The 15808-nt window shown below is 40.0% G+C and overlaps 1 protein-coding gene across 2 annotated transcripts in view; it reads right to left on the reverse strand.

Moving 5' to 3' along the window:
• Positions 1-15808, reverse strand: part of loxl2b (lysyl oxidase-like 2b) — a 35877-nt gene that overhangs the window by 10693 nt on the left and 9376 nt on the right. For both annotated transcript variants that reach the window (XM_010753961.3, XM_027277888.1), the window contains exons 4-6: positions 8919-9130; positions 5975-6191; positions 925-1108 (exon numbers count right to left, since the gene is read on the reverse strand). In XM_010753961.3, the coding sequence (XP_010752263.1) occupies positions 925-1108; positions 5975-6191; positions 8919-9130 (613 nt within the window). The remainder of the gene's footprint in view (positions 1-924; positions 1109-5974; positions 6192-8918; positions 9131-15808) is intronic.

Here is a 15808-nt window from a genome sequence, read left to right on the forward strand (position 1 = left end):
CGCACAGCAGACAGACAAAGTTAGCGACTAGCTGAACACATTCAGAGCCAGATATTTCACTCAGGAACAGTGCTAAAAGGGGTGACAGTATTGGAATAATGGTTAATATATTCATTGAAAAGATGGAAAGCAGGGTTGTGTTTGCAGATTGTAAAAAAAACATATTCTGTATATATCAGTCTAATCCAAATACAAGCTACATTTGATGTCACAGCAAGGAGACAGAGTAAAGGGGTAGACAGTGTTCTCTACAGGCTCTGTCCACGGTCCAGCTGAGCGAGGCTCGCCTCGTCTCTGTTTTCCTCTTGCAGTGCACAGTATATGTTGCAAATTGAAAACAAAGAAATCTTCATGCACTTCATATATCCTTGCAGAAAGATATCTCAGCTCAGGAAAGAATTCCCATCCTCCCTGAACTGTTCCGCCCAGTAAAGTCTCTTTCATCATCAGGTCTGTGAGTTCATGATACTCTGCTCAGTGGCTCAGAGGTTGTATAAGGAGAAAACCCTAAAATATAGAATTACAGCCTGAAATATTTGGGATATGTGGTTTTGCTACACAGTCATAACCTTCCACCCTGTGCCATGTCGGCAATATACATGTACAGTTGTTCTAAAGATAAAGACTGTCATTCTGAAGTCATTGGCATGAGACTGTGTCAGGTCTACTGTGTATTTACTCCAAGCTGTTTTTCAGGTTTGTTTTTCTGGGCATGAGCATTTCTCTTTGCTTTTCCTCCTGATGCATTACACACACAGCAGAAGTCTAGCTTAGATTAGGCTTCTTTTTAATTCATTCAGCAAACTCTTGGAAATCCTTAAATGCTCCTTTCCTCTGAGTCATCTCTTCTGAATGTGCAGCAAGGAGCACCTGGAAAAAGACTTCTCTCGCATAAACAACAATGAAAACGTAGAAACCACGTACCTTGTCCCAGGCGACCTCCAGACAGGGCTTCTTTGGCCGTACCAAAGCCCAGTTCTCGACACACTACAGTGGCAGACAGCAGGCTCCAGTTGTCATCACATATGGTGCCCCACTCTCCGTTTTTCAACACCTCCACTCTGCCCTCGCCTACGATAGCCCCACCACGAAGACGGACCAACGGCTGCTGCAGAGGAAAAAACGGAGACAGTGAAAAAGACGTCAGTGTAAAATGTTCAAATTCTAAAACCACATATTTAGGTTTGTTAAAAAATAACAGACTCAGCTGAAAGTTTGAAAGCTAAACTTTTCCTTCTCTGTGACAAGAAAGCTGAGGCAGCAGACTGGGTGGCTTCATGTTTATAGAACATGCTATCATTGTGGTCCTCCCGTTAACTGTTTGGACAAACTTGAAGTGTGAAGTAAACACATGAAGTAGAACAGTTTAATCGGACTTATTGCTATTTATGTTCACAAAGTGAAGCCCAGACATCCGGATGAACATCCTTTTTCCAGCTTCAGTTCATCGCTCACAGGGTGGCATTAGCATGGGAATCTAATCGAGAAAAGTAGTCAGCATCTAAGAATGTGATACATCATCTCATAAAACAATGGGTGGTGAAAAGTCGGTATCCAATACACCGTACATGTGTTTCAGACATACAGTGTTTTTAATCGTGTAGTGATGCCTGGAGAAGTGGGTCCTAATTTATGCCTCAAATGTGTGTGTGAGTTATGAAAAGCTGACATGTAAAACTACTCATCCAAAAATGATCCGGCAGTATTTTCACATTGTCACACTGTTACAGAGGAAGAGCAGAATTTACAATAAATACTGACCCATAAACCACAAATGATGCACTTGAGTGAAGTATTCCTTCCTCCATCCACTCAACAAAACCGAACCATGCTAACTAATATAACTATTTGATGATCACAACTGAATGATGCATCAAAGGGGATGTGTGAGGGCTGACTCATAGAGACAAACAACCTACGACCAATGTCTTTGGACTGTGGGAGGAAGTCGGAGTACCCGGAGAGAACTAATGAAGACACTCCAGGTCTCAGCTGCCTGAGAGGTTGGAACCAGGAACCTTCCATAATACTTATTATTACTCAATAATAATAATTATACCATTGTCTGCAGGAATGTATCATTATTGTGAAAAAAAAACAAGAAAATAAAGAAAATACACTAAAAAGAAGATCAAAAACTTAGAAAAGTGAGAGAAGATAACAAACCAGCAGGATCTGAGGGTATATTGTCTTTAATGTACTGTCACAGCAGCTATCAGGTAGCTTCATCAGGCAGGAGCTGTCAGCTTTGTTCTTCTATCTGTCTGCTTTTAGGATCAAACTGCTGTGAGTCATCACTGCTGCCATGTGTGCTGGAAGATCTGGGACGTGATGTCAGGCACGCTGCTCTCTGTGCTGTCTACAGCTGACAGAGAGCAGACGAGCACGAAGCGCACGTTAGAATGTGGACGGAGTCATGCAGACAGTCACGTCAGCTTTGTGGTGCTGACAATATTGATAGTATGTTTACAGGCTTTCATGAAGCTTTAACCGTAAGATAAAAAAAAGGCTCCTTTTTTTACCCACTCAGGAGGTCAAAGGAGATGGAATGAAGGTTCAGGCCAACAAAACATATGACAAATTGAAATTTGGTTGAAACAGTTTTGGTCAAAGTCTCTGCGCCTCACACAGTCATGCATATGTAAATGTAATTGCTTTGCACACATGCATTACATAGCCAATAATGTGACCACCCCAGCATTACACCCACATGTGACTGCTGAACAGGTCAGAATGGTGGCCATAATGTGCTGTTAGAACAGCCTCCACTCTTCTGGTTTTCCACTTTGGATCGTGGTTGCAGGGGTTTGATCCATTCAGCCACAAGAGCAGCCGTGAGGTCAGACAGGGATGTTGGGTGACCAGGTCTGGCTCTGAGGCAGCGTTACTGTGCTGAATGATGTTCTGACTGAGATAAGCATTTCTTTATGGACCTGGCTCTGAATGACAGCGACGTAATGTTCCTGAAAGTCCCAATGGTTTAAGGGTCATGAAACTCACCCAATATTCACAGCATCACAAAGCTGACATGAATTTCTGTCTGCACAACTCCATCCACATTCTAAAGTGAGCTTTGAGCTCATCTGCTCTCTGTCAGCTGAATGCTGGACAGGGTGGTGTGCCTGACTTCATTTCCAAATCTTCCAACATGATCACTGATCCTAAAAGCAGATATTTAAGAATAAAGCTGATGCCTGTCTGACAAAACGACCTGAGAGAAAGTACATTAAACACAACAACAACAACAACAACAACAACAACAACAACAACAACAACACAGTTTCTTTGTTGAATCTTGATATTCCTAATTTTATGGATTATAATTTTGGTGTATTTTATTTGTTAACATTGGGATGGCAATTAAATATTATTTCAGTATTTGTTGATCTGAGCATTATTTGGGTTTATTTATCATTAATTGTTTAGTCTGTAAAAAAAATTCAAGTAAAATATTACTGATATAGCACTTTTAAAAAACTGACATTATAAAGTCAGCAACTTCAAATTAAGAAAGGAAAGAATATGATGTGTCTAAGATAATCCAAACATGACTCTTTTACAACTTAAAGGCAGAATCAAATCATTTTTTGGACAATGTGTTTGCAGTAGGTATAATTTTTATGACTTATTGGAGGCTTTTGCTACAGTACATCATAAATTTCACATTCCAAACTTTATTGTTACGCCTTTCAGGATGATGTCATCACCTGGGTAAGTGACTCCCTTAAGAACAAAGACTAATATGTATCTCAGAATCAAGCTACGATGTGGAGTGCCTCAAGGATTTATTCTCGGGCCACTTCCATTTCTCACCATACAAATGATTTTTCTTGGATGTTTAATTCTAGAGTGCCCATAATATTCACTCATGATACCAATATTGTTATATCACAAGCAAAATTAGTTCCTTGACTAGAAAAGTAAGTGGTATTCTATCATGTACTGAGGTTTGGTATGAACACATTTTACCTAAATGAAATAAAAAATAAAGGGCAGATGCCAAACTGTTTTGAAAGATTTCTTTCATCACATTTCCCCTCCTCCTTCTGTTATGTATACTACTTTTATTATGGATACAATTAAAGTCTTAGAGACAAGAATATGTCTGTCATTATTTATCATTGTTTACATTCAGTCACATGACAATGATCATTTCTGAGCATCAGCTTTGATATTAGTTTCATCATTTCCCCTGAAACATTTCAGGACATCATAATCATATTCTTAGTTATCTGATAATGAATTCACAATCAGAATGTCAATTAATACAAATGAACACATTCTGCCAGTGGAAACGATTCTGTTCCTCTAAGCAGGACACAATATGAGTACAGACTGCAGGTCGTTCTTCAGGTAGTAGAGAGGAAACTCTGCTGCTCTAAAAACTGTCGGTGTCTTTATTAGTATTGAACAGTCCACATCTGTGCAGATAAAGACTCAATCAAAATTATCTACAGCTGTTAAAGTGGACTGACAGCTGACTACAACAGCTGATCCAGCTGTCATCAGCTGTTGTAGTCATCAGAAACAGACGTCGTTTCATGCGACATTTCAGAGGACGGACGTTAACAAATATATTTCCTTGTTTCTTCTACCCTTGCAGAAAGATGCAAGTCAGGAAAATGTTTATGCAGAGGTTTGGAATGTACCGCTGTTTCAGTGCCACTTCATCTTGTCAGTGTGTGTCAGGCATTCCAGTCCTTTCCCCAATGTTTCCTAGTGTTTTTGGACTTTCTGCTTGATTTATTGGACTTTGGATTTCCTTCTTGGACTTTCCCCTTTGGATCTCTTTGCCTTTTGGACTGTTTTTCTTGTTTAAGCCTGACTTATTCTGAAGCTTTGTTATCGTTACACTTTTGCCATTAAATCACTGAACTGCATTAATTTCTGCCTCCGAGTTTGTATTTGCGTTTCACTATGAAATCAATCACTGTATCCATTCACGTTATACTGTAACATTGGTTGGGTCGGTGCACATGCTGACAACCTTTTTTTTTCCAACATCTCCAAACTATAACAGGATATTAGTGTCCACATACTTTTGGCCATTTAGTGTATTATTTTACAGGTAAAAATAGCTGATGCTTTACTGATACAGCAGTTGCTTCTGCTGCCACTATGAGACAAAAGCAGCAGGGAGAAAATAATCCAGACCTTCAGGGCAAGCAGCCTCTGTGAATTACAACTCATGAACTCCAGCTGAACTTCCACAGTGCTAATTTAAAGGCTTGTTTGAATGGTAAATAAAAGATCTTCAAGTGAAGATCAACTAAATGTGTAAAAACTGCTCCGATGATGCAGTTTCAGTGACTATGCTGCAGAGTTTCATGCTTCAGGACATTAGAGGAGAATAATAGTTAGCCGACACTGGCTGCAGTTCCATGTTCAATCACTCCCTGTCCCAGGAAGTTTACCAGGCTGACATTGTGTCATCTTTTAAACCCTGAGATGATCATAATTCATTTTGATGAGTAATGTCCAAAGCAGATAGAGCTGCAGTTCACATTGTGACAATAAGTAATAAACGTCAGCGTTGGCTGCATGTGGAACTGAAACATTTTATTTCCCTCCCTCCACATCAGAGCCAGAACTGAACTGAACTGAACCAGTGCAGCCATTTCCCATATCGGCTTTGCTTACCACTTCAGTTTATCCAGAGACATCACACGCTGACAGGAGAGTAGTAACAACTTCCTTTTACATTTGAACAGTGCCTATGCTTTTAAATTGTTAATGTATCTATAACTGTTACTGTTACTGTTGTTTGTCTGTTTTTACCACTATGACGTGTGCTGCTGCCTTTCTTGGCCAGGTCACCCTTGTGAAAGAGGTCTTGATCTCAATGGGTTTTTTATCTGGTTAAATAAAGGTTATAATAATAACAGTGAGTCTGAGTTAATAATAATAATAATAATAATAATAATAATATGTTTAATCATAACAGTGCAAGAGTCTGATTTCTCAGTTGATTTACCTCATGTCGGAAGGCCTTCCTGAATCCCATCATGGATGTTGGGGCAAAGGCTTTGCCGGGCACGCAGCTCACTACCACAGGCAACCCTCCACCACAGGTCCCATTAGACTTCAGTGATGCAGCCTGACCCAGTTTACAGCTGGACAAATGGGCTTCATTGCCAGTGCAGTTCACAGAGTAGTCCCAGTATGTGGGTTTTCTCCTGCGAGCAAACATCCTGAACAAACGGGGGAGAAGGAAAGAGAGAGATTAATAAAGTTTTTAGTGTATCAAACAGATATGAGCTTCCAGAAAAAAACATGCACAAATCCAATGACCATGTGCAACGTGTGAGATGTTATTAGGGATGAGAATTCTCACCAGACACAGCCTTTAAGTGTCTGTTAGTCTGAGTTTATGACCTGCAGCTTTAAAGGTGGGTTCAGTCTAATCCAGCTCATCCTGAAACAAAGCTCTAATAAACGTTAGCTTGTGACATTTCCCTCACACTCACACTATATATAATATACCAATGATATGACTTCAAACCAGAGGTAATGTTACTATAATGTGCAAATAACATAATGTAAGGTTATAATTATTAAAAAGTGTTTTGTTGACACCAAGCAGCAAAAAAAGAAAAGAGAGAGTCTGTCCTCCTTTCTAAATTCATGTTAATACAAATATTCACTTCAGTGTAAAAAACTTCATCAGTGAATTTGAAATGAAATGCCATGTCATCTTAAAATGAACAGCCCACATTCATTTAAATTCAACGTATTAGTATTATCAGAATATTTTATCTTGACACACACAAGAAATAACTAGACAAAGGCACAGACATCAGCATATTGTATAAATAATGCCAAAAGTGAAAGGTTAGCTAACAGCTAAGAGGTCACAGTTTTCCATATGAACTTGAACAAACTGGGGCTAATGACACTCTTTCAGGCCCGCTGAGCTGCTAATCTCTTCCTCCCCATTTTATTAGTGAGCCCATATTTTGCATTTAATGAGCCTCATTTGCAGGACATGATGTCCTATCCTTGTGTCTCATGTCTGAGGTGCACGTGAAAAAAAAACAGATTAAAATGGGACAGGCAGCATTTGTTTTTCATTTGGGAGCTGGCAAGTGGAAAGCTCCACGCTGGATGCAGTCCAAAGCTCATGTTCTGAGCTGCAGGCAGCTCAGGACTGGCTCTGCTATCTCCTCCAATTCAATTTGAACCCAGCCGTGATGCATATCAGTGCTGTTCAAATGGAGCCATGATTGAATAAACTGGTGCTTGTGAGGCTGTGAAAGTTGACTTCTCACCAACATCTCTCAGTCTAGTTTAGAATATGTTTACACCCCAGCTGTGTTTTCCAGAATTTTCAATAAACTTCAGTGTTACTCTACACTGTCGACCTGAAATCAATAATAATGCACACCAATGTGGGTTTTTAATGAAATAATAAAATCTATTTACTACTCAGCCTGTGAAAACAGTCAGAAAGCAGTCTTCTGTAGTTTGTCAAGTCTGAGAAAGCTGCATTGTGGGAAGTGTAGGAGTGTTCTTGAATCATGAGTTGAGCAGTAATTACCTTGCTGTGTAATGAGTAGCTGGCTCTATACATCACATTTTGCAGCCACTGTAGTTTCTCCTTTACGCTGGGAAGAGGGTGAGGTGAGGCAGTTGCAATCAGCACCTACTGTATATCACTAGATGCCACTAAATCCTACACACTGGAGCTTGTGGGAAGGCAGCTAGCCTCTGCCAAAAGAAGAGGAATACATCTTCCAGAGATTCCAAAGCTATCTTCTTCCATGTCTTTTTTCTTAGCCGGATTGCTAATGTTAGCTACTGGTAAGTAGTTAAAGGAAGTTTTTCCTTTCCATTGTCGCCAAGTGTTTGCTCTTGGTGGTAATTGCTGGGTCTCTGTAAATAGAGTACAGTCTAGACCTGCTCTATATGAAGTGTCAGGAGATCAATTAGCATAATTTTTTTTGTGATTTGGTGCTAAATAGATAAAACTGAATTGTAATGAATTGAAAAGTCAAACCCCTAAATTCCACCTGGCACGGCTCAGTGATGTCACTACGCTGTTGTGAAGTGGCGCATTTTGCCCTCCAGACTTTAATAACGTGCTCAGATTTGGTATTTTTTCTTGGTTTATATGCTCCATAAGTAGGTATCTATGTAGTTAAATTGTTTCCATTTGTCTGTTTTTACAGCCTGGAATCTGCACAGAGCGTTTTATTTTGAAAATTGACCAGATTCTCTGTGCTGTTTGTTTCTGTGTCTGAGTCCGATGGGTTCAATCTGCTCTGTGCTGCGTGATGCTCTTTTTACCATCTGTCACAGTCCCTCACCTTTCTGGCTGTGCAGTGATCGATTTCTGGTGTCTACTGTCCATGTCAATGATTCGCTGGATTCCAACACAATTTATACGATTATATAACCATAAATATTTCGCTAACATCATCTTGTTATAATCATCATCATCATCACTATTACCATCACGTTAGTGTCTGTCTAAATATCTGCACGTTTCATGAGGTTAAAACGGGACTAGGCTGACATGTAGATGGAAAGTTATGATGCCTCCATGGTTACCAAAATCAGAGGAAACTTCCAGTCCAAGCACAGACAGTTAGTTCAAGCATAACCTGTAGAGACGCTGCAGTCAGAATCTAGATTTAACTGTGATGTTGTGATATTATTGATATAGATGAAAGGAGGTCTGATGAACCCGCCTGCCCAGCACAGAACAGCACACAGATAAAACTATTACCTGATGAGCATAGTGTAAGCATTTAGCAGCTGAACAGTTTGTGGAGACCAAGCTGGAGCTAAAAGGTGAGTGAATATTGGGGGGCAACAACAAACCCACTGGCTCACAGCATTCAACTGGTGGGCCACATTGTTTCAAAACTACCCAGTTACCCAGGACCACACATACAGTATAATAGTGGAATACTCACTTGTAGACTCTGGCATTGTACCTCCTCTCCCCAGGGAAGCCGAACATGCCACAGATGACTCTGCTGCTGAGCTGCGTCCACTCCGTGTTACAAATCTGCTTCCATTTACCGCCATCTTTGACCTCCACATACCCCTCTGTTACAGGGATCCGCTTACGGTACGATGACAGGATGGCTCGAATGCGCACATCCTCCACTTGAATATCAAGGTTCTGTGGGTGAAAAATTAAGAAATGTGCTTTAATCACAGAACATGTAAAAGCCATTCAATCCTAACAACAAATGATGCATGTTTATCTTCTGTGTAATTTACCATTTAACAATGTTCATGTCAGTTTTGCACAGCACCATAAAGATTTTTGTGTTTTGATATCTGGCTAAACAGTTGTCTGCAATCTAACGTGATGTAAACAGACTGTACAGGGCATTTCCTGTGTTACATAACATGCAATCAAAGACCCTCACCCCCCATCCAGAGTGGAAGCTCTTAGCAGTTTTGTGAGCGCTGCCTTAAATCTTCTCCAGGTTACTCAAACAGTTTTACAGTGAATCACAAGCTAAACACCATGACCGGCTGCCCTGCAACTGTTTCTGGCTTTAAAAGCCAAAGGTAATTAAGGGGTTTCCATGGTGTCGGTAAAGAAAAATGCACAATCGCAGCATTGTGAGTGCACGTGCATTAGGAGACAATTAAGAAACTGCCATTTCTTTCCAGACGCCTCGTGTCTACATCATTATCGACCACAGAATTGAGCAGTGCAGGCCTTGGGCAGTCCCACATGGCATTTAGAACTTCAGCTATTACAACTTCACATTTGGAAAACTGTACTGGCTTACAGTGGACTACAAGCATGCTCAATGCTAACAAGTGTTAGCACAGTGAACTGAACTAAAATGAACTATTTTCATCATAGAGCAGGTCTATGTGCTACAGAAATTCTGTGAAAGTGTCAAAACACTCAGTGCATAAAGAAATTCACACAGCACGTATAGAGATACTGAACCTTAAAACAGGCTGACTGGACTTCTATAAGACTGTGATGTCGTAACTATACAGTCACCACCCTAAGCCACAGCCCCAGCACAGCCCAATCGGACCTAAAAGTTATCTCATGACACTTTCCATACAGAGCAGGTCTAGACTGTACTCTTTATAATATTATTTACAGAGACCAACAGTTCCACCATGAGCAAGCACTTGGTGACGGTGGCGAGGAAAAACTTCCTTTAACAGGCAGAAACTTCTAGGAGACCCAAGCTCATTGGTAGACAGTCATCCACCATGATTGGTTGAGTTAAAGATAGCAAGGTGGGCTTTTAGCGAGGGGGACTTAAAAAAGCAGGGACTAAAACAACTTGTGTCAAGCAGAGACTGAACTGAGGGGCTGCATAAAGGGCCAGTATTTGATAAATAACTTTGAATCATGCAAAGCTTTTATTGTGGAGTCCCAGAATAAAGATAAAGAGCTGAAAATGAACATAACCAAGAATAATTGATTTATCAAAGTAAGCATCCAAGAGACAGTCTGAGTATCTGAGCAAAAGCGTGCAGTGTGTGGCTGTCAAAAATCAGCTCAGAGTCTTTCCTCTCTGACTTTTGCAGGGATTAAATAAACATTTTCCTCTCCCGTAGACCAAACCCACATTCTTGTGCTACGTGACAGTGCAGCTGAGGGGAGGGAGCTCAGTCTGGCTGGGGGGGGTATGTTGCTTCACTCAACAGATGGGCTGTTACAGACGCCTCTCATATACAGCCAAGAAGAACCTAGACATCAAATAATGAGAAAGCAGGGTTTCCTAAATTGGCATTTGCCTCGGGGGAATGGCAGATGCCACCAGTGAAAACTACAAATCATCAGTCCTTCTATGCTCTGCTATTTTCTCCCAAAGATAACCACATTAATCATTCTGGTCAGAAGCATGAGGTCTGGACTGCCGAGGATATGAAACTTTTTTAAAGACTGAAATCATGGACATGATAATGACTGGAAATGTGGTGATGGTGACCTTGTCTGGATTTACTGGATATACAGTACATGAGTCAGTGGCAGACATGAACAAGTTGGAGCCAAAAGTTGTGAGGTGGGGTAGCAAGGAAATCCAGACTGTTTACACATCCAACCAAACAGGACACTGGGGTACTGACAAAGATTGTGCCTAAATGTGGAGGCTGAATGTCTGATAAACACAGAAAGAAAACACAGACACCAACTTTGTCTAACTGACACCAAATGTTGGTGAGATGAACAACATCCATGCCTTATCTGTACAGCGACTAAAAAAAAAGTTCAGTTGTGTCTGTTTGGAGACAAAATTTGACACTTGACTGCAGAAAAGAACTTCTAATATGTCTTGTTTCAGCACACTCTGGGGAAGGGGGCCTTTGCTTGTCCGAGAGAAAAACGTGGCACAGATGGAAAAGCCATTAGTGGGATGTTGCAACACAGAGGGTACTTTGAGGTTGTAATTCACAATTTTTCTATCTCCTTCACTGCTTCAGTCCTTAACTTGATTTGGAATGCCACTATTATGTAACTTATGTAATGTCTTTCTAGACTTTACTGAAGCCACAGGTACAGCCATTCTATCCTAAAACATTGCAGCTGTCATGTAACATTAACACAGAAAAGAAAGGAAACAGTATCTGTAATGAAACTTGTGGCTTAATGTGACCTCTAGGTCACATTATACAGCAACACAACCTCAGTTTCCATTTTTATGCAGACGATATCCAGCTATATCTAACCCGTGACCCATGTGATTACTTCCAGCAAATAAAACAGAGCTTTTGGTCATTGACTAAGACAAACAAATTTCAAACAGCCTTTTTCCATAACACAACATTGCAGAAATCTTGCCATCATTTTTGATCATAACCTCAGCTTAGATAAACACATACACTCAATGGTTCAGTCCTGCTTTTCTCACTTGAGAAACATTTCAAAAATTAGATTGTTTCTGTCTGCAAAAATAACTAGCTAACTATATTATTGTAACACACTACTCTCTGGCATCAGTAAAAATCCTTCTCATCTTCAGCTCATCCAGAACTTGGCTGCCAGGCTTTTGACTCGAACAAAGAAACAACATGATCACGTCACACCTATTCTGGCTACTGGTTGTCTTCAGAGTGGATTTTAGGATCTTGCTGATTACACCGAGTTGTTTAGTCAAACCTTTAGTACCGTATGGTCCCTCTCGCTTCCTGAGATCCTCAGACGCTTCATTCCTGGTTGTCCCATGGTCCAAATATATCCACAAAGGTGACAGAGCCTTTGTAGTCAGTGCTCCTCAACTATGACTCTGTCAACTTAAATCGCTTTAAAATCGCTTTAAAATCGCTTTACATAAAATAACCTTTAGCATCTATGTTGCACTTTATATAATTTTTATTGCTTTTAACCTGTTGCTATTGTACGATGGGTGTCACTCCCTGTACAGATTGTAAAGCCCTCTGAGGCAAATGTATTTTGTGACTTTGGGCTATACAAATAAAATTGATTTGATTTGATTTGATTTGTTTTGTGGTTTGTTTTATTCTATTGTAAAGCACTTTGTAACTATGTTTTGAAAGATGCTATATAAATAGAGTTTATTACTATTATTATGAAGTAGTAGTAGCACAGTTAGTAGCACAAGCAGCATTATTGACCCTTTAACCAACCGAGAACAAAAGAGCAACCTGAACATCTTATTAATGAGCTGAGAGAATGAAGTTAAGAATCGAATGAATAGAAATCATTTTGACTTTCTTAACCAGTGTTAACCACATTCTCTCTCTCTCTCTCTCTCTCTCTCTCCCTCTCTCTCTCTCTCTCTCATTCACACCTTACACACATACATACATCAGCACAGCCACAAAGCTACTCTTATAGCACCAGCTAACTTTGCTAACATTGTCTGTCTTCACTCATCTCGTTTGAGCTCGGTGGGACCATCATTTGTTTTTCAACAGGACAATGACACCAAACACAGTTCCAGGTTATGTAAGAGCTATTTGACCGAGAACTCATTGAGAAGGTTTGAGATGAGTTGGACTGCAGAGTGAAAGAAAAGCAGGCAATAAGCGCTCGGTGCATATGAGAACAGTATCTGTGCTCTCTATGCTGTACTTAGACTTTTTTGATTACCACACAAATAAAACATATTATTTGAAGTTTAATCTACAATGGAGAAAGTAATAGAAACAAAGAAAAACACTGAACGAGACAGCTGAGAAACGACCTATGAAGCTTCATACCAGGAGGGTTGTCACTATCTCTTCAGGCTGTTACATAGTGAAGTAATCCTGAATCAATCAATCAATCAATCAATCAATCAATCAATCAATCAATCAAATGTCATGCAATAATCATTCCCTTATTCTGTCTCAAACACCTTTAGATACAAACAGATCTACACTGTTTGGTATCATAGTCGATGATGGAAGTTGCACCATGTACTATTTGTTATTTTTGTTCCTTTTAACTAACTAACCCTCATAACATCATAGTCCAATAAGCAGGAGGTGGACATCTGTTCCTGTGAAACACAAACACATTCTGTCTCGATTAGCCTGTTAGTTAACTCATCTGTTTCTGACAAAAGAAAAACACCAAATGACTTAATTCCCTTTATAGAAGGTTGCTGGTGTGTGGACGATTAAAGCTGTGAGACATGGGAACAAAAATCCACATTCTGCTTTGCTTCAGCAGTCTGGGGTCCAAATCACTTGTGCATATTCCAACAGAACATCTTAGAAGAGAACCAACCTTAACAAACCAAATTTACTGTGGTTACCTTAAACCGTATTGGTAAAATGGTAACCATGAAGGGTAGGTTCCTTTTAGCAACACTGGATAAGGTCCCTGAAAAAAGGGAGGCCCAAAGGCCCATCGACAATCATAAGTCTGGTCATTTCTTTCTCACTTTGGATACAAACTACACATTGAAAACGTCTAAAACGTCTAAAGTATTGTTTTAGTTGCTTTCCTGCCCACAGTCATCTGTGAAAAAGAATGAACCCAGAATAACCCATAGTTTTTAGTTACACAGTACACAACTGCTCTATACTCCACAGTGGAGAAAAGACTACATCTGCCAGAAAAACATCGAGTGTAAGGAGCCGAGCAACATATGTTTCCAATCGAGATCTTCAACAACTCTCTGCCAGCAGAAATCACCTCACATGCACAGGCCGACACACTGGGTTCATGTGCAGAGTGGTATTTAGTTGCAAGCCTCTTTCTGAGAACTGTAATGAGCCTGCGGACATTTTCGGGTAGAGTCCAGATCTGGACTTCCAGAAATTAATAACTGTCTAATTAATACGCAGTCTTTCTTGCGAACTGATTATTCCTCCAGCTGCGACACAAATTGCGGATGTTTACAGAATGCACTGTCATAGTGTGCAGTTCCGCCTACAAAATCTAATCCATCAAAAGGGCTTTTGTTAGCAAAATGAAAGCAGATGTTTCACAAAGTCCTGACAAACCATGAAGTGGGGTGTAAATTACAAAGACAATGATTTAATGGAAATGAAGTGCTTTTAAAAGTCATTAAAGCTGAAGTGACATAAAAACACGCGGAAAATAAAGATACACTCGAGAGTCATTTCAGTGTACGAGGATCGGGCTGGTGGTACTGTTAAAGTTCTTAGCATTGTTGTCTCCTGACAGCAAAGTAAATCAAATCTATTCAAGCTGACAAAGCTGGCAGACATACTCAGAAATGTTTTTACTGATGCAAAACATTTGTGCACAAAGCACATAGATGTATACATGTACACAGTGATACACACTGTGGCTGCGTTTGTCCTTTAAAAAGCAGTTTACATAATCCACATATCGATCACATTATACACATCTAAATAATATCAACTGGTCAAATATCACTTTTAAAATCTGAATAAAGAATGTGCTCTGTTTAACCCATATCCACCAACAGTTCAAATATTTGAACGCTAGTTGCTCTGGAGGCTGTAACTGGGCACAAAAGTGCATTGTACTAAATGCTAACATCAGCAAGCTAACATATTCACATCGGCAGCGCTAACATGTTGTTTGCAGGTATACTCTGCCATGTTCGTGGCTTAATTCAACTTATCAGCAGACTAGCATCAACTAACTTGTGGTTTTGCAGGGATTTGGTTATAAATCAAAGTGTCACACAAATGAAAATTCTAAACTGATGTTTGCGTAAAATGAAAAGTCAAGGATCAACCAACTTATTAAAATTCCTGAAGGACATCCATCCAACAAATGATGACAAAAAATGACAACTACAATTTCATGGTGGTGCTAGAAGAAAAATCAGGTCAGGAGGATTACTCCTCTCAGGAAGATGAATGTGACACAGTGGAAAGCTAACAGGAGACAGGACCTCGGATTGGGAATGTTCTGTCATAGCCAAGAATGAACTTCGATGTTTTATGTCTGATTTAAACAGAGTATTCTTCTGTCAGCACAGATGTGACACATTGTGACAAAGAAAGTAAAAGAAAAGCAGAAGAGCCCAAAAACAAACATCACATTTCTCTTCAGCAACACAGACACTTAAATGTGTCTAATCTGTTCTGCACAGTGAGAATGATCAGGACTGACTTCCTTCACACTGATGTATGTTTGTCAGACTTTAAGAACAGTCTGGATTTCTACTGTCTGATCACAGTAAAACCCCCTTCCTCACTTGAACATATAAAAATCCCACTGTCTGTGAAATCAAACTCTGCCCCGAGTCAGATCCTCCGATTTCACTGATGTCAGATGGAACGTGTCATTTTAGAGCCTCCGGAGGCTAAACGTCCACCCGTGCTACACTGCACTGTGGGAATGTGATGCCTGAAGGCGAAGGCGTTTACATAGCTGCAGAAGCATCTCCCAGCTATGTGAAAATTAATTAAATGGTTAAAA

Source organism: Larimichthys crocea, chromosome III (genome assembly GCF_000972845.2).
Source record: "Larimichthys crocea isolate SSNF chromosome III, L_crocea_2.0, whole genome shotgun sequence".
NCBI classification, from domain to species: domain Eukaryota; kingdom Metazoa; phylum Chordata; class Actinopteri; family Sciaenidae; genus Larimichthys; species Larimichthys crocea.